The 20758-nt window shown below is 37.3% G+C and overlaps 1 protein-coding gene across 14 annotated transcripts in view; it reads left to right on the forward strand.

Moving 5' to 3' along the window:
* The window catches only part of DMD (dystrophin), a 2167959-nt gene that overhangs the window by 1454554 nt on the left and 692647 nt on the right, over window positions 1–20758 (forward strand). For all 14 annotated transcript variants that reach the window (XM_072818058.1, XM_072818060.1, XM_072818056.1 and 11 more), the window contains one exon: window positions 2078–2242. In XM_072818058.1, the coding sequence (XP_072674159.1) occupies window positions 2078–2242 (165 nt within the window). The remainder of the gene's footprint in view (window positions 1–2077; window positions 2243–20758) is intronic.

Below are 20758 nucleotides of genomic sequence, written 5' to 3' on the forward strand. Positions count from 1 at the left end.
GGGGGCATTATTTAGATGATGCATTAGTGTATTAGTTTACTTTTTTAATATTCTCTATAAAATTGGCAAGGGTGTGGAGAAAAAGGAGCCCTCTTGCACAGTTGGCGGGAATGCAAATGGATGCAGCCACTTTGGAAAACAGTATGGAGAATCCTCAAAAAATTAAAAATAAAATTACCCTATAATCCAGTAATTGTGCTACTGAGTTATTTACCCCAAAAATGCAAAAACTAATATATTTATAGCAGTATTATGTACAGTGGACAAATTATGGAAAAGACCAAGTGTTCATCAACAGATGAATGGGTAAAGAAGATGTGGTGTGTTATGTACACACACACACACACACACACAAATACACAATGGAATATACTCAGTCATAAGAAATCTTGCCATTTTCAAAACATGAGTGGATCTAGAGGGTATAATGCTAAATGAAATAAGTCAGAGAAAGACAAATATGATTTGCATGATTTCATTCATATGTAGAATTTAAGAAACAAGACAAACAAGCAAAAAAAAAAAGAGAGAGAGAGAAATCAAGAAACAGACTTTTAACTATAGAGAACAAATTGATGGTTACCCAAAGGGAGGTGAGCAAGGGATGGGTCAAATGAGTGACAGGGTTTAAGGAGTAGGACTTGTGATGAACACTGGGTGCTGTAGGGAAGTGTTGAATCACTATACTGTACAACTGAAACTAATACAACACTGTGTTAACTGTACTGGAATTAAAAATGCTATCTATAATAACATGATATTATTTTATAATAGATGTATATTGTAGCATGTGACTTTATATTATAATGTAATGTTTTATTTATATTATTAGAATAGTATTCATCATATCATAAAGGGTTGCCATTGCAGATTCACATTCTTTAGTACCGTTTACCCGTTTTACCTCTTGGCAATAGGAAGAAAAAGGCTTTGCTCTTGCTTATCCTGGCTCCCTACTTACACTTGAGCTCAAGTAATAATCACTAAGATGTAATGACTTTATTGTCATTACATGCAGGATATTGCTCTTGGTTATTTAAATGGATTACCTATTTAACCCATATACTGACCCTGTGAAGCAGGTACTGCCATTGTCTGCATTCTGTGGAGAAGGCATTGAGAGTTAAAGGAAATTTGGCTAAAGTGCTAGGAAAGAACTAGAATTAAGATTTTAACCAAGCAGCCTAACTCTAGACTTCCCAGTGTTGTACAGAGTATCCTACTCCTTCCTAAGGTATTTCATGTTTCTCAACCCCAATGTCATGATCCATTTATAAAATGGAGACAGACCGTAAAGACTGCTAACTCTGGGAAACGAACTAAGGGTGGTAGAAGGGGAGGAGGGCGGGGGGTGGTGGGAGTGAATGGGTGACGGGCACTGGGGGTTATTCTGTATGTTAGTAAATTAAACACCAATAAAAAATAAATTAAAAAAAATAAATAAATAAAATGGAGAAAAGAATAGTATCTGTATCATAAGATTGTTGGGTGGATTAAAGAAGGCAGTAAATGTGAAACTTCCAAACATGGTATTTGGCACATTGTAAGCCCTTAATAAAAATAGCCTATAATCATACTGATATATTCTACTCTAATCCAAATGTCTTGTTTCTCCTTTTCATTCCAATCTCCTTATTTTGTTGTACTTGCTTATATTTAGACCCACAAATTATAACCTACCTCCCCATTTTATTTTGTGCATAAAATAATTCCCTTGTACAATTACAATTTTCCCTAATACAAAAGAAAAGTTAGAAGGAAGGATAAAGGCACAGTATCTGGCATCTAATATGCAATACACCATTATGTTTAGTAAATGAGTGATTCAGTAAAGAATATACTTCTTTACTTTTATTGGTTGCAGTTGGGTATACATTGTGAGTGTGTGTTTTGAATTTCTAAAAAAGGCTTGTTGTCTCTACAGCATAGGATTTGGGGGAAGATTATTAATAAATGACTTATAATTTCTGAATTAAATCCTCACATAACTCATGTGAGTAACTCATATCATCCTGTTAAAATACCAATTTACTTTTTTATTTAAACTATGGGAATCTTTCACTCTTTTTCCTTGCAGGTTTCTAGAAATCTGCCTGAGAAGCAAGAAGAAATTGAGGCACACGTAAAAGACCTTGGACAGCTGGAAGAGCAGTTAAATCATCTGCTTCTATGGCTGTCTCCTATTAGGAATCAGTTGGAAATTTACAATCAGCCAAATCAAACAGGACCATTTGACATCAAGGTAGGGACTTTTCACTTTAAATATTGTTTTCCAAAAGAATGGCAATATCACTGAACTAAGTTTCTCATCCATTATTATAATCGTCATTGTTGTTATAATATTAATAATAATAATAAATTGGCTTTTTTGTTTTGTCTTACCGTACTTACTAGCGATGATGTATTCATTAAACTCATATCACTAGAATGCCTTCATCATATTTCTTACTATGACTTATCTCCCATTTCTACTTTAATTGCAGTCAATATATGTTTGTAGATTCCTTATATAAAACTAAAATTGTTTAGGAGATTAGGTGCCTACCAAATAAAGTATAGGCTCTTTAGTAAACATCACAATACCCTCTCAGGCTGACTCCAGTTTATCTTTGTATCCTTTTATTCTACCAACAAAACCTCCCTTTATTTTCTAACTACAGAAAATTATACATTACGTTTATATGTGTACGGTTCCATGTGCCATGTCTGTGTCCCTGATCCCTCTTCCTTAAATGACTTTTTTCTCCTTTTTTGCATGATGAATTTTTCTACATCCTTCAAGACTGAATTCAATGTCTTTGCTTCTTCAAAACCTTTTTTCATACCCCAAGTAGAATAAAAAACCTTCTTAGGATTTCTTATAAGCCTCTGTATCCATTTCCTGTAACCTTTGTACATTGATTTACACTTAAGTTTTGCAGACTTGAGTACTTCATCACACTCTTCTTCAAATACAGAGGATGTCTTCTTACATAACTGCTTTATCCCACTCCTCTCTGAACCCCTACCCCATCTCAGAGCCCAGTGTATGGTGGGTACTTGTATTTTTGTATCAAAGAATAAAGGTGGTATCGAGACACCCAGAATGGTAATGAGATGCCACAGGTAGGCCTAGTACTCTGGACCAACATGCCAAATGGATGCCACCATCTTCCCCTTTTAGTGTCCCTGTAGACATTGATTGTCCCTAACTTTTCTCTCTCCCCAGGAGCATATTCCAAAGACTTATCCCAAACTGATGCTCTGCTTTGCATCCCCTATGGGCCAAAAATATTAAATAGCTTATCACATAAACCAATTAATTAAAATCTCAACCTCTTGATTAATGTAATAATGGGTACTTTCAGACTAAATAAGTTAAGTAACATCTTGAGTAAAGTTTTTCTTTTAGTTCACTGACCCAGATTTTTCAGTGTACTTGCTTTCCATGGTTATCACAACCTTATTTTTTTTAAATCTCCATGAGGTTTTGTTTTGCCGGGAGATAAGGCAAGAATAAAATGAAGTATGAGGATATTCTAGAGAAAAGAAAGTCCCAAGTTTAGGAAAGATGGGCTTGAGTGAGGTTAAGGAGAGAGAGAGAGAGGTTTTAAACAACTAAAATTAGTTATATTTGCCAAGTGCACGCCACTACTTTTACTGTATCTCTTCCTGGCACTTTACCATTCTGTTAGCTACCCTCAAGCACAGCTGATACCATGTACATCACCGATAGACATCATTTCACCCCTGCAAAACCCAGGCTGCTCATCCAGTGGCATGGTCTTCAATTTACGTCTGACAATTAAAGTCAAGTCACAGTAGGCTTTACCCAGAACAAATTTCGTTGGCTTTTAAAAAGTATATGAGACATGTAACAACACAGCTGGCACAGTGATGACACAGTAAAGGTCTTGACACCAAGCCATGGCTTCTGATGCACCTTTCACCCTGGGCTTGGGTTATGTGTAGTCACAGGGACAAGACTGGGTGAATGCAAAGCCATATCATCATTCAGGGAAGCCATCAGGCCTGGAATCCCTTCAGTTTGTTCATCTTGCTAGCACAGTGTCTCAATGGTATTTGACTAGTGTGCATTCTCCAGTACAACTGCATCTCCTGGATGCTCATTTCTCAGTACTCAGTAATCTCAACAGAGAAGTGCAATTACTTCGTCCAACAAACAGTAACCTCAGCCAGATTCTCTTGGATCTAGCATATTCTTAAATATTTCTTGATTTAGTATTATAAAGAGGAAAGGCCATAAATTCTCTGCTCCCAATCAGAAAGAGCTTTCTGTAACTCACAGGTAAAAGCAGATCCTTTACTTTTAAATATAATCTCTAGTTAAAATGAGCTTCTTCATGAAAGTAACGAAAAAATATACTCAATATTAGCTATCTCTATTGATGGAATATATCTATATATATCCTTCCTAGGATAACAAAATCCTTCGCTAGAGAGGGATGTTGTTGACTCAACCAAAGTGACTTTAGTACTGGTCTTACCCCCCGACAATGGTTCCCACATATGGAAAACTTGCATTGGGCATGTGTTTGTCCATGGCCCATACATCTGTGCCAAATAGGTCCCTGCAGTTTAGAGTGAAAGCTCCTCTCAGCTGTGTTAATCACTTTCCTTTATCAAACCTACAAGTCCCCACTCTCACTGCTGTGTGTACTTTCAGAGAGTCATGATATTTGCCTCCTGCAGCTTGGTGTAAATCACTGAGGGGAGAGGCAGCTGCCTTTTCCCTGGCAGTAAAATTCCTTGGCTTCAGTCCTCTGTGCATATTCTGAGTTTCTCATCTCTGGAGTGCATATTTCAAAAATATTCCCTTAGCCTTTTTCTTCTGTTTGTGGCTATGTCCAAGACAAAAAAAATCATGAAATCACATATATGATGACTTCAGACATTCTCCCCATAATTCTCAGACCCCTAGCTTGTAATCAGGAAATAGCGACCTGTGTGAATAATTTACTCACTTACCTAGTTCTTTATCCCTCTTTGTCTAGCCTCTATCTAAATTCACTGTCTAATAAATGATTTATAAAGATTGCTCAGACTTCTTCTATAAGATATGTGATTTTAGTCTGTATGGCCTGCTATAGCCTTCTACTTAAAAAGATGAGATTAAACTTTTTTTTCAGTTAAAGAAAGATAGGAAAATAGACTTTACTTTAAACTACTAAAAACCAAAAATAGTTTTTAAGCACTCTTGTGGACGTGCCCATTTTTAAACACAGAGAAAGAAATTCCTTTCTAAAATCTTAGGAATGAATTAATGCAAAAACAGTAGACAACACAAGGAGCCTCCGATTCCTAAATTTAAAGAAATTGTCTTTGTCCATGGTGGCCATGGCTACCTTTGAAACAAAGAGCCTAAGGCCTTGACATCCGGGTTATTTGTTTTCTCTCGTCAAACTCCAAGCACCTGTTAGAAAAATATGTAATACCCTCTATGAGCCTCAGTTTTGCCTGCTTGGCACTTCATGCTTATTGATGAAATGCAGCTAGCTGTGTAATGAAACCCAAATAAAAAAAGCCTTAAGGGCTCTGTTCTAATACATTGTTTATGCTGGAGTGAAAATTGACTGCACATCGCTTGGCTTGTGCAATTTACTCCCGAAATATTCCTATTCAGGAAATCCTGCAAATAGCAATATTCATCTTGAAAATCACCTCACAGAACCCTTAGCAAACTGAGAAACATAATCAATGAGATCGTGATGTAGAGGGTGAAAATGAGGCGTAATCACAGACCTTTCCCTTCAGTCAGCGTACTAGAAGGCATGCCTTTGAATTTAGATTTCCAAATGTACTCTCAATTTAGACATAAGATATGTTGATTTCATATTTTAGAAATGATAATTGAATGCTCAAAACCAGGGACCAGTTAGAATTTCTATAAAAGGTCTTATGTTTTTAATCTTTAATGAATGCTATCAGTAATGAGCTGTAGGTATACTATTTATCTGACATGGAACTACCTAACTACTGTTTTCAAAACTTTGTATTAAAATATGAGGGAGGAGGCCACATAATTTTATGTTAAGTCTTACTGACTGAAATACTTTCATATTGAAGACAGGGAGAGTTTTTTCCTTCTCTTCAAGAATGACTTTGCTTCTGTGATCTATAAATAACATGACATACTGTTCTGCTAGCTCTTCCTCTCCATGTAAGAAACTTAATTGCCCATAATGACAAATCCACACAGAAAACTACCAAAAGACACAATTGGAATGAATGAATGATAAAGTATGTGAGCACCCAGGCCATTCTCAGTGTGCCTTGAGTGTTGTCCAAAAACAAAAACAAAAACAAAAACAAAAAAGCACCAGATGACTTCATAGGCAAGGAAAACTCTATTCAAGACTATTAAAATAGGAAAGAGAGAGACTGAAGTCAACTCCACTGAAACGATAAGCAGGAAAGATTTTAATCCTTGGGATGAACTCCTTAAAGTACTAAAAGGGCACTGGCAGGGATGTTGGTCAAGGTGATTTGACCTTGTGTGTCTGCTGTTTGTCACTTACTGAAGGGAGGCTACTATGCCCCCCACTACAGAGGTGGGAAGCCGGTGCTAGTCTTCCTGACATTTACATTTCAATGAGATGGTTCCCAGGTATTTGAGAAAGACATTCCTGGGTTGTAGAAGACTTATCTCTCAAAATGGCAGATAAGGTATTGACAGTTGAAAGTTTTTCTAAAGTGAACTAAGAAAATAGAGTTCAAGTCTAGAATAAGGAAGAAACCCATCTCATTTTTTAGTCAGCCTTAAGGAGAATATTGAGGCCATCTTTGTCACTACCTTCTTTTGCCGGAGCGAAGCCAGTTATCCCAGTGAACAGGTTGGTAAAGCTACTTCCTGTCAGTTATTTCAGAAGCTTTCTGTTGTTCAAGGACTACTTGAACTGAGTCTGAAACTTCATAGTAGAGGATTTTGCTGCACAGTGTGAGCAATTAGGTATTTAATAAGGGGTGTTTTCTATGACAGTGAGAAGAAAAACAAAGATTAATGATTGGAACATACTATAAACCCAGTTTCCAAGTCCACAGGGCAGCCAATTAAGAAGATTCCTAGAGGTTGGGCTGGAAACGTCTTTGGATGGTGAAGCAACAATAGCAGTGACCATTTTATGACTATTTGAATGTTTTAGGTGACAGTACAGACGTCAGAGAGGTTTTGTAAGATTGTCCACAGTCAGAGCTATTTCCTGGAACAGAGCATAAAAGCTGTGGGACTTCCACTGAACTTCCTGAGCAGCCCTTATAGCTGCAGCTCCAGGCTTGCGGGTTGTCCAGACATAATTTCCTGTGCCCGTGAGTCCTTTGAAGTCAATGTCAAGTTGTCCAGCTTCAGCTCTCAGGGTTTCCTTAGAGCCTGAGAGAAAAGTTCAATGATAGGACAATCTAGAATCTCGATAAGGATCTGGGTACTTAGCTTTTAGTTCTCAGTGATTCCAAGTCAGGAGAATAGGAGAAAAAAAATGGAAACATTTGTTTGGAGAGTTGCGGTCAAACACTGAAAGAAACTCAAAAACTTGAAAATTTGGTAGAAACTAACCATATGTGTAAGATAGTCCAATCTACAAATTGGTAACAATATCATGTAGTTTATAAGGAAATACGAAATAGCTCAAAGGCAAAGAACAGGACGAGAATCTGGTAACCTATCAGTATATGCTACAGTTTTCTATTGAAGTGCAATTTTTGTTTCTCTGTAGTCACCTCCCATTTGAGCAAAGGTACTCCCAGTGAAATTATTCTTGTTAACAAAATAAAGCTGGGCTGTATTTTGTCAATACAATAGTAGTTGTCTACAGTCAATAGTAGTTGACTACACAGGCCTTTCAAAGTTGGTGTTGCTGTAAGTTTTTATAAAGAATCTCAGATTTGACTTTTAAAAGCTTCATGAAATTCAAAAGCCAAGCCAAGAACTTGCCATCAGATTTTACCTGCAACACTATAGATTGAGGTGAAGTTTTCTATTTTCAAAGTCCTCAAAATATCCTAAAGCTTCCTGGGTTTGCCAGGGAGTGACCTTCCTTATTTACCTATAAGACTGGACATCCCATTAAGCCAGGCTAGTTTTCTCAAAAGGGCTTTGTAAACATTGTCTCCAAAAAGTGTACTGTTGTTCTTTAAAACTATCTGGTCATATCCGATTTTATCTATATCATTGTCAAGTATAACATTCCAGTCAAAGCTTTGGTTATATAATCAATTTTCTCAATTATCCTGTTACAAGAAAGATAGATTCTTATTGAATCTGTGCGAATAATCATATTGCCAGGAAAATAAAATTACTCAGTAGGAGTTTGTGGATTCTGGAAGCAGAGAGGAAAAGATAAATGTTTCATTTCTGTTTATAAAAGTGTAATCTACTAAATTGCTCTGAGTTAGAGATAGCGTAAGAAAAAAGAAAAAGGAGTTCCTTGTATCAAGAATATAGAATATTAAAGCATCAGCAATATTCCAAACAAAAGCCTTAATCAAATGATTCTTCACCAGTTCAATCAGTTCTATGTACTTGATTGTCATTTTGCTTGATCTCGGACAGTTTCATAAACCCATCAACTTCTTCACTGGACTTCTGGAAATCTTGACTCAGTCGAAGTTATTTAAGCAAAGCTACAGAAGCTTGTGCCCTAGAATACCTGGAATAGTCCTTTCAGTGCATCTCCAAGACAGTCCCTTATTGTTGAAGACAAGCATTCTGGGCTGTAGCTGATTACAAGTACTTTCAGGGGAGCCTCGGAGTAAAACAACTTTGTAAAGGATAAAAGACTTCAAACAGCTACAGTTAAAGATCTGATGAGAGTTCACTTAAAGGAATTCAGTCACTTCTGTGGCATACAACATTTTCCAGTAATAAGTGGAATTATCACTGATGATACTATACTGTCATCTGTTAGGCAAAGCAACACCACGTCATATCATGGACAGCAAGGGCACTGACTAATTTCTACTAACTTGATATAATTACTGAAATATTTATGTTACTAAGATGTGACTCATACAAATATATCCTCTGGAAGGTTAAGCATCTCTTATTTGTTGATGCTTTTTATGTTAACTCAATGTGTCAAGTAAGCCTTAGCCATTCTTAATATATTTTTTTTTTAGATATTAAGAGAGAACAAATGTGAGAGAACAAATCTAGAGATTTTTCAAGTCAGTTTAAGATCAAGATTTCATTTAGGATTAGATTTGTGGAAGGAAAAATATCAAAGGTTGTCAAAAATGTGAAAAGGTTTGAACCCTTGGTTAAATAGGATCATGGGTCACTGAAATAGTGCTTGACTACCTATTTAACCAAAGTGACAGTGAAAGATTTCAAAAAAAAAAAAAAAGCATACAAGGTAATATGATTGTAAAAGACTGGCTTTTTCAAAAGTGAAATGATTCTTAAATCATCAAGGACATGATATTATCAACATAAAACACAGGAAATTATTCCAATAAGACATAATCACTTTCACTACCTGAATTATTCAGAAAGTAAAGAAAAAGCTTTTACAATCTCTTATTAAGAATAAATCAGTAATCCGAGAAAAATTTGTCATTTTAATGAAGAAAAAAATGAACTCTAGTTTTTCATTAATACACTGTTGATACTAAAGCTCATTTGTAAAAAGCTTCTAAATAAACCCGTTCAATCATAGTCAGCTTTGATCACATGACACAAATTTCCTTTTCCACAAACTTTCTACAGCTTTCTATATCCATTCAGATTTTGTCCTACACTTTTCCTCATCTTCCTTCTGGAATAATCAGTCATTTCACTTACGAACAAAATTATTCTCTTTTTATATAACAAAAACAATAAAACAATGTCTCCTCAAAGAGTTAAAAATAGACCTGCCCTACGACCCAGCAATTGCATTGCTGGGAATTTACCCCAAAGATACAGATGCAATGAAACGCCGGGACACCTGCACCCCGATGTTTCTAGCAGCAATGTCCACAATAGCCAAACTGTGGAAGGAGCCTCGGTGTCCATCGAAAGATGAATGGATAAAGAAGCTGTGGTCTATGTATACAATGGAATATTCCTCAGCCATTAGAAACGACAAATACCCACCATTTGCTTCAACGTGGATGGAACTGGAGGGTATTATTCTGAGTGAAATAAGTCAATCGGAGAAGGACAAACATTATATGGTCTCATTCATTTGGGGAATATAAATAATAGTGAAAGGGAATAGAAGGGCAGGGAGAAGAAATGGGTAGGAAATATCAGAAAGGGAGACAGAACATGGAAGCCTCCTAACTCTGAGAAACGAACTAGGGGTGGTGGAAGGGGAGGAGGGCGGGGGGTGGGGTGAATGGGTGACGGGCACGGAGAGGGGCACTTGACGGGATGAGCACTGGGTGTTTTTCTGTATGTTGGCAAATTGAACACCAATAAAAAATAAATTTATTATTAAAAAAAACAATGTCATTACCTGCCTTGCATATGTTGCATACAAAGTTGTTTTTCTTTGACTTTAATGTTTCTATATATATAATGTTTTATATATATATATATATATATATATATATATATATATATAATGCCTTTTGACCATTAGCAACTTTTGTTTTACAGAGAAAATTAGGAAGCAGATAAATGTTAATTGTCATATACTAGCATTTTGTAGCAGACTAGAAATGATTATGAAAACAAGTTGAGGTTACCTTTTCAATATGAAGGCTAAACGTTTTCATCAATATTTAAGATTTTCTTTGGAACTAATAGGTGATATTATGGACGTCGTGGACTAGACTTTGGGTGAGTGACTAAGGTTGTAACAAAGGACGATCTGGGTGTCTCCAAAGCCCACCTGAGTATATAAAATATCCAGTTAGTTTCCAGGTAGTCTTTTCAACTTCAGGTGATTACTTTTGGGGTTCCTAAGTCCCTTGAGAGCCCCCTATGGAGCAGGAAGCATAAAGCTCATCGTTGAGTTGAGGGACGGAGTGGGCAAGGAATGGTCTGGCAGAAGTGGACAGAAGGATGGAAGATAAGAAGGTTTTGTAAAGGAATATATGAAAGAATTCAAGGGAACTGACAGAAAGATCAAAGGTGATAAAAGGAAAGAACAGCAGAGGTGTTGGGAAGGGAGAGGTCCTAGATGAGGTAGTGTAGGGTGATTGTAAGTTTTCCCAAAAGGCCATGGAAATTCCAAATTACCTTTAGTAAAACCACGTCAACAAGGAGGGAAGCTGACAGCTCCACAGCTGTTCTCTTCAGAGGAGAATCAAAAGAGCAAGAACTTCCCATGGGGAAGAGAGGAAACAGTAACAACAAAGTAAGAAACGCCAGAGAAATAGTGCTTTAAATACCCAAGAACTGAAGTTCAAGCAAATGAGATCTCAGTGTGAATGTAATATGTTCTACACCCTTGGTAGCTTTCAAACAGAAAATCTTGGACTCTAACCCAGCATCAATCGTCAACTCAGACTCCTAAGGAAAAAAAAAAAAAAATCTGTCCCTACCATGCTTCCAAAGACTGTCATCAGAAGCACTGGATTTTGAGTTGGCTTCATCAATATATCCTCAGTCAGTCGGGAGTGTGGTCACTGTTCGTGTAATTAGCTTTTTGGAGGTTAATGTCCTCCAGTTCACTGTTAGGGAGATAATCCACATGCAGTGAAATTATTCACATTCAAACAGTTACTCCCTTAGATGATAGATATGTACTAGCTCAAGATTAGAATAAGATACCTATTTTAATGTTTTTTGATTGCCAATATGGAGATGAAAAATGGCATCTCATTGTAGTTTTATTTTTTTATTTTTTAAATTTATTTTTTATTGGAGTTCAGTTTGCCAACATATAGCATATCACCCAGTGCTCATCCTGCCAAGTGCCTCCCTCAGTGCCCGTCACCCAGTCACCCCAACCCAAGGCCCACCTCCCCTTCCACTACCCCTTGTTCGTTTCCCAGAGTTAGGAGGCTTCCATGTTCTGTCTCCCTTTCTGATATTTTCACTCATTTTCTCTCCTTTCCCCTTTATTCCCTTTCATTATTTTTTATATTCCCCCAATGAATGAGACCATATAATGTTTGTCCTTCTCCGATTGACTTACTTCACTCAGCATAATACCCTCCAGTTCCTTCCACATCGAAGCAAATGGTGGGTATTTGTCGTTTCTAATGGCTGAGTAATATTCCATTGTATACATAGACCACAGCTTCTTTATCCATTCATCTTTCGATGGACACCGAGGCTCCTTCCACAGTTTGGCTATTGTGGACATTGCTGCTAGAAACATCGAGGTGCAGGTGTCCCGGCGTTTCATTGCATCTGTATCTTTGGGGTAAATCCCCAGCAGTGCAATTGCTGGGTCGTAGGGCAGGTCTATTTTTAACTCTTTGAGGAACCTCCACACAGTTTTCCAGAGTGGCTGCCCCAGTTCACAATCCCACCAACAGTGTAAGAGGGTTCCCCTTTCTCTACATCCTCTCCAACATTTGTTGTTTCCTGCCTTGTTAATTTTCCCCATTCTCACTGGTGTGAGGTGGGATCTCATTGTGGTTTTGATTTGTATTTCCCTGATGGCAAGTGATGTAGAGCATTTTCTCATGTGCTTGTTGGCCATGTCTATGTCTTCCTCTGTGAAATTTCTGTTCATGTCTTTTGCCCATTTCATAATTGGGTTTTTTAAATTTTTTTAAGAGGTGGTGTTGGGAAGGCTAAGGACAGAGAAGAGGACACTGACTTTTTATGTCTAATCCTCATTCCTAGAAAAAAATGTTTCAGTGTTTTCTATTAGGTACATCAATATTTCCATGGAATGTATCCTGAAAAATAGTGGATGACAGCTATTAGACAGAAAGGCACAATATGCCCATTCACCATGCAACTGAACAGAAATTTATTGGAAATTAACTACCCCTGCCAAATTTAGGTTGATCTGAGAAAAAATATGCATAATTGTATCTCCAATAAAATCTCGAAGATTATTGGTTTGTGGATAAGTCCATATTTTAATGGAATTAGGCATTGACCTTTCTCTTGGAACACTGGGGATCATAATTTTATCTCTTACTCTTTACCCCTTCTCTGACCTTCAAAAACTGTTCCTTAGTTGAGGTAGCATGATAATGGGGAGAGAAACAAAAGACCCAAGTTTATATCCAGCTCTGGCATTATTGGGTTTATGACACAGTTTAACTCACCCTTTCTATCCTGACTTGCCTCTTGATTAATAATGAAAAATTGAGCCAATTTTTCTGGTACTCTGTTGAATTAAGGTACAACTATGGCAAAAACACATTTTTTCTAAAATAATAGAAAAAGATGGTGAATGATAGTTTCCCTAGTGTAGCTGGAATTTTGACAAGAGCCCCTAAAGAGAAAAAATAGGCTGGCAAAATACACCACCGTTTCAAAAGAAAGTATGTTGCTACCAGAAAACCTCTCCAAAAAAGACTGCAGATAGTCATGAGATTTTCATTGTTCACCCAAACAAATTGCTCATATAAGGAGATTATAAATTTAAGAAGTTTCTTGAATTGGAACTTCCTGGAACAGAGAAATCACATAGGACAGGGATTTTGTTGGCTAAGAGGAAACTGGTATGGTTTTTTCCTATTCACTTCAACAGGAAGGGGAGAAGAGTGCTCTTCTTTCCCCACTGCTGAGCCAAGGAGGAAAGCTCCAAAAAAACCTCTATTACAGTGGTAAGCATGCCATTCTGCTTATAAAACTCTCCATATAGTTTAGAAAACTAAATATCTGGGGTATCCTGAACATTCTAAACTTGATGTCTGTTTTCTCCCCTGGCATATTGTAAACATTGACATTTAAAAAGTGTAACATGGGGATCCCTGGGTGGCACAGCAGTTTGGCGCCTGCCTTTGGCCCAGGGCGCGATCCTGGAGACCCCGGGATCGAATCCCACATCAGGCTCCCGGTGCATAGAGCCTGCTTCTCCCTCTGCCTGTGTCTCTGCCTCTCTCTCTCTCTCTGTGACTATCATAAATAAATTTTTTTAAAAATTTAAAAAATAAATAAATAAATAAATAAATAAATAAATAAATAAATAAAAAGTGTAACATTACTCTTTTAAATATATCCAGTAGACTCCAAATACCATAGCAATATGATTATCTACCATCATCCACTTGAAAAAATACACAAAACAAGCTCATCTTTAAGATTCTTATCATTTTTCTTTCTTCTTTATATTTCCATTCTACTTCCCCCAAAGAACTGTATTCTAGTGTAATATATATTTATGCTATAAAACCTTTTATTAGTCTATCATACTTGTTTTTTTATAATAAATTTATTTTTTATTGGTGTTCAGTTTACCAACATACAGAATAACACCCAGTGCTCATCCTGTCAAGTGCCCCTCTCAGTGCCCGTCACCCATTCACCCCCACCCCCCGCCCTCCTCCCCTTCCACCACCCTTACTTTGTTTCCCAGAGTTAGGAGGCTTCCATGTTCTGTCTCCCTTTCTGATATTTCCTACCCATTTCTTCTCCCTTACCTTCTATTCCCTTTCACTATTATTTATATTCCCCAAATGAATGAGAACATACACTGTTTGTCCTTCTCCGATTGACTTACTTCACTCAGCATAAAACCCTCCAGTTCCATCCACATCGAAGCGAATGGTGGGTATTTGTCGTTTCTAATGGCTGAGTAATATTCCATTGTATACATAAACCACATCTTCTTTATCCATTCATCTTTCGATGACACCGAGGCTCCTTCCACAGTTTGGCTATTGTGGACATTGCTGCTAGAAACATCGGGGTGCAGGTGTCCCGGCGTTTCATTGCATCTGTATCTTTGGGGTAAATCCCCAACAGTGCAATTGCTGGGTCGTAGGGCAGGTCTATTTTTAACTCTTTGAGGAACCTCCACACAGTTTTCCAGAGTGGCTCCACCAGTTCCCATTCCCACCAACAGTGTAAGAGGGTTCCCTTTTCTCCGCATCCTCTCCAACATTTGTGGTTTCCTGCCTTGTCAATTTTCCCCATTCTCACTGGTGTGAGGTGGTATCTCATTGTGGTTTTGATTTGTATTTCTCTGATGGCAAGTGATGCAGAGCATTTTCTCATGTGCATGTTGGCCATGTCTATGTCTTCCTCTGTGAGATTTCTCTTCATGTCTTTTGCCCATTTCATGATTGGATTGTTTGTTTCTTTCGTGTTGAGTTTAAGAAGTTCTTTATAGATCTTGGAAACTAGCCCTTTATGGATACGTCATTTGCAAATATCTTCTCCCATTCTGTAGATTGTCTTTTACTTTGTTGACTGCATCCTTTGCTGTGCAAAAGCTTCTTATCTTGATGAAGTCCCAATAGTTCATTTTTGCTTTTGTTTCTTTTGCCTTCATGGATATATCTTGCAAGAAAAGATACTGTTGGAGAGGAACAGTTACTGTGGCCGAGTTCAAAAAGGTGTTGCCTGTGTTCTCCTCTAGGATTTGGATGGAATCTTGTCTCACATTTAGATCTTTCATCCATTTTGAGTTTATCTTTGTGTATGGTGCAAGAGAGTGGTCTAGTTTCATTCTTCTGCATGTGGATGTCCAATTTTCCCAGCACCATTTATTGAAGAGACTGTCTTTCTTCCAATGGATAGTCTTTCCTCCTTTATCGAATATTAGTTGACCATAAAGTTCAGGGTCCACTTCTGGGTTCTCTATTCTGTTCCATTGATCTATGTGTCTGTTTTTGTGCCAGTACCACACTGTCTTGAGGACCACAGCTTTGTTTTACAACCTGAAATCTGGCATTGTGATGCCCCCAGATATGGTTTTCTTTTTTAAAATTCCCCTGGCTATTCGGGGTCTTTTCTGATTCCACACAAATCTTAAAATAATTTGTTCTAACCCTCTGAAGAAAGTCCATGGTATTTTGATAGGGATTGCATTAAACGTGTAAATTGCCCTGGGTAACATTGACATTTTCACAATATTAATTCTGCCAATCCATGAGCATGGAATATTTTTCCATCTCTTTGTGTCTTCCTCAATTTCTTTCAGAAGTGTTCTATAGTTTTTAGGGTATAGATCCTTTACCTCTTTGGTGAGGTTTATTCCTAGGTATCTTATGCTTTTGGGTGCAATTGTAAATGGGATTGACTCCTTAATTTCTCTTTCTTCCGTCTCATTGTTAGTGTATAGAAATGCCACTGATTTCTGGGCATTGATTTTGTATCCTGCCACGCTACCAAATTGCTGTATGAGTTCTAGCAATCTTGGGGTGGAGGCTTTGGGTTTTCTATGTAGAGTATCATGTCATCGGCGAAGAGGGAGAGTTTGACTTCTTCTTTGCCAATTTGAATGCCTTTAATGTCTTTTTGTTGTCTGATTGCTGAGGCTAGGACTTCCAGTACTATGTTGAATAGCAGTGGTGAGTGTGGACATCCCTGTCTTGTTCCTGATCTTAGGGGAAAGGCTCCCAGCGCTTCCCCATTGAGAATGATATTTGCCGTGGGCTTTTCGTACATGGCTTTTAAGATGTTGAGGAATGTTCCCTGTATCCCTACACTCTGAAGAGTTTTGATCAGGAATGGATGCTGTATTTTGTCAAATGCTTTCTCTGCATCTAATGAGAGGATCATATGGTTCTTGGTTTTTCTCTTGCTGATATGATGAATCACACCGATTGTTTTACGAGTGTTGAACCAGCCTTGTGTCCCGGGGATAAATCCTACTTGGTCATGGTGAATAATTTTCTTAATGTGTTGTTGGATCCTATTGGCTAGTATCTTGTTGAGAATTTTTGCATCCATGTTCATCAGGGATATTGGTCTGTAATTCTCCTTTTTGGTGGGGTCTTTGTCTGGTTTTGGAATTAAAGTGATGCTGGCCTCATAAGTCTATCATACTTCTGTATGACAAATATATCTACAAGGATTTAAATTCAATTTTTAAAAACAATTTTCTATAACTATAAGGCTCTAAGTGTTTTAAAAAATCCTTTAGATTGGGTTATATCTACAATTATGAATAAGTATACCTAATAATAATCAAATTACTTCAGTATATACAAATTCTGATAAGTAATTGTTAAACATAATCAATAGATTTTTATTGGAAGTTAATCTATTAATGAAATGGATAAGAGATGCATCATAGTACTTTGATTAAAGGAGAATTTCAGTCATCAATATTTTAAATTGTATTTTGATTTTTCACAAATGTGTCTTGGGCACAATGTGCCATTGGGATATGTCAGAAGAGGCATGCTTTTATTTTGTAAAGTTGGAGGATTATCATTAACCAAAAAGTGAGAATGATGATTGGAATGACGTGTATGTACCACAGGAATAAAACCAGACAAATTCCTGTAGAAGCTGAGAATTTGGAAACTGATTCTATGAACACCATCTGTATCCCTAAGAAAGTCTCTGGGTACTTCCAGGGGCATATCCCAGTCTGGATATTGCCACTCAAGGAAATATAGCTATCCTATGAGAAAGAGAGATGGGACATTTAGTCCCTTGCTAGACTCTTGTTAAGCTACCAAAATACCACTGAGGTCATCCAGCATAGTCCATGCCCTTAACCATTGCCATAATTCCTTACTCCAGCAATATTTAGATCATACTGTTGACTCACACTAAACCTACTAGTGTCAACAAAGTCACCAGTTTTTTTCCACGTGTACTGCTTCTAGTTGATCTTTCCTCCATCCTGCTCTTGTGTCATCTACTTTTTTGGAATTAAATGCAAGGCCATCAGCCCCTTCCATGGCCATGCTTATCCTACTTATCCACAAAGGTGCCTGGAGTTTAGGTCTAGCTTAATCTAGTCCTGACCAAAGTAGAGAATACACAGGAAACACGCTACCACTGGAGGCAGTGTCTATAACTAGCATTACTGTTCTGTGTCTGGTTTTGGTTAATCGCTGGTGATTTCAGCTTCTACATTTTCATTGACACTGTCACCTTCCGTTCACAGCCTTCCCCACCTCAGTTGAGATTGCTCTGCCCTCCTAGTATCCCCCCCTCATGTGATCCCCTCCCCCAAAAGGAAACCTGGTTTTAACCCCAAACTATTTAAGGCCTTTATAAATTTGTTAACCCATCAATCCAGATGATAGCAGAGATGGAAAGGAGGTGATCTTCAGGTCCTAATTCTATAATACAGTGTATTGCAATTTCTTGGTTTCTTTCCAACTTCAGATTTCATGTCTGCCTTCCATAACTTCATCTATATTATTAAAAAAAATTTCCCAGGTAGCCTGAATCCTAATACAGAGCCCTGCAGCACATCACTAAAACCTTACCTCTATTTTGACATCAATTCAAGCTTCAATTTCCTTTGGCAATTGTTCAATTAGTTACCGAACACTAATTGCTTTATTTCCTACCCAGCTCATATTGTTCTATTTTGTCCACAAGCGTTAATTTGCAGACTTTATCAAATCTATCAGTGATATGCACATCATCTTTATTTGCATGTATCCCTGATCAACCCCTCTAGGCAGAGAAAGACATGAGGCTAAGCTAATGAAATTTCTATCCAGCTAACAAACCATTTATTAACTACAATGTCCTACTACGTTAAGGTGACTCTCATTCTTAATTTGCTTGGAGGCAAGTTGTTGTATGAATATACTGTTGGAGAGGAAACATTTTTATCTACCCTTCAAGTTTCTTCTGGATGGTCTAAGAATTAAATTGATACAAGATACATTAATAGGAGAAAATCAAATTTAATTACATATGTATGGAGAATCCACATAAACATGAGAGATTCCAAAGATATTCAGTCAAAATATATATGTCATTCTAAACTAACAAAAATGGGTGAAGGCATGGGACTTCAAAAAGAAGGAAAGGAATTCACAGGAAGAATGGAAAGAGTAAGTGTTTGGTAAAGAAATGTTTGCTGAGCCATTCAGAAACAATGGCACATAGAAGGGACTTCAATCAAACAAGCTTTGCTAGGTTTCTCCCTATCTACCATACCTAGTTATTGATGGTGGAGTTTCCTTCCTGGGATAGGTCCTCTATCTAAATCCTTTTAGGCATTTGGGGGAGAGGTCAAGGGTTCTGCCTGAGTCTTTTGGATCGTGATTGTTTTCAGCGTGAAATAATCTGCATTCCAAAGTGGCACGTTTTGGGATGGCAAGGATTGCTCCCCTACAGTACCTCAGTTTACTAAATGCAGTCAGTGCAGAAATATTTACAGTGCAGTGTAGCAAGTATACTAATAGAATGGTGTGATAGCCCAAAAGAGTGATACCCAGCCCAGCCAAAGTATTGTTTGCAGCACAGCTACTAAAGAATGATCCCAAGACCAGCAGCATCACCTAGAAGCTTGTTAGAAATGTAGATCCTTGGGCTTGTCCTTAAACCTCCTGAATCAGAATAGGTGGGAGTGAAGGTCAAGAACATGTGTTATAACAAGCTGATCTTAAGACAGCTTCCTGGAAGATACGGTGCCTTATCTGTATCTTTAAAAGATGACTAGGAATTGATAAAGTGAAATGTGTGTGAGGGAAAGGAAAAAGGATTCTAGGGAAAAGAGGTAACAAGAATCAAAGATAGGGAAGTGATTAATGACATGAAGTGTGGGAAGGAAAACAAATTTAGTGATGTTGAAATGTAGCCCAGTTTTGGTGAGGCTTCTATGCTGCTTCAAAAGAGCGTAGTCATTATCTTTGAGACAAGATAATGAATCATTAAAGAGAAGTAACTTGCAAACTCCCAAATTTGAGGAGTTCAGTACCCCAAAACGGAGTCTGGTCAGATTATTGAGGTAGTTGAGAAGCAGCATGGTCTTGGATGATGTCTTTGGTCATAGGGATAAAGAAGAGGAGATCATTTAGAGAACTATTTTTCAAGTTGTTGCTGGTGAACTATTGATGAGTTATAAAATCAATTTAGTGGATGGAATAAAGTAGAATAATCTGGTATATGGTACAGTAGAATATAATATAAATTATCGCATGGTATTTCCTTTGGTATGGGTAAGTATAATTTTGGGAAATGTGTTTTCATTTAGATATCACTTTATTTTTATTTCTAATTTTAAGAGAATCTGCACATTGCTTTTATACAAAATAAATTAGTAGTCTGTCAATAAGGTCATACTGGGTTAATTACTTACAAAGGAGAATAAATTTATCCTCCCGTGACAAGCTTGGAAAGTGTAAATCATTTTATTTATTAATTGAAAAGAGTACCTTTCTGCAGCACAAAATACAAAGTATAAAAGGGCATAAATACTCTCTTGCTTCTCCATCTCTCAGCCACCTCATTTTTCTCCCCACAGGCTGGCCAGGGTATCAGTTTCTTTGATGGCATTCCAAAGATAGGATGTGATGTGTGTGTTTCCGTGTCTTCATAAAAAAAATTGTGGTCTACTATAAACACTGTTCCTGCATCATGTTCTTTCCACTTAATGATATGCACTGACAATTATTTTCTATATTAGCACATTAAGGGTGTTCTCATTTTTTTTTCCTTTTGCATACCCTTGTATCCTAAGGATGTACCATAATTTATTTAACCAACATTCCAATTAAGGAACATTTCATTTGTTTTCAAGATTTCTTCCTGCTATAAAATGACAATATAGCACTTCATGCTCATGCCCCCTCACACATTGCAAGTATGTCCATAGGATAAATTCCTAGGAATAAGATGACTGGGTTAAGATGGCATTTGTTATTTTAGTAAATACTGCCAAATTGTACTTCATAGAGTACTCCAGTTGGTAATATGAAGGAGTTTTTTTCCACACACCTTTGCCAACTCAGTGTGTCAACCATTTTGATCTTTGCTAAGCTAGAAAAAGATGTCATC

This window comes from Canis lupus, chromosome X (assembly GCF_048164855.1).
Source record: "Canis lupus baileyi chromosome X, mCanLup2.hap1, whole genome shotgun sequence".
In the NCBI taxonomy this organism is placed as follows: Eukaryota; Metazoa; Chordata; class Mammalia; order Carnivora; family Canidae; genus Canis; species Canis lupus.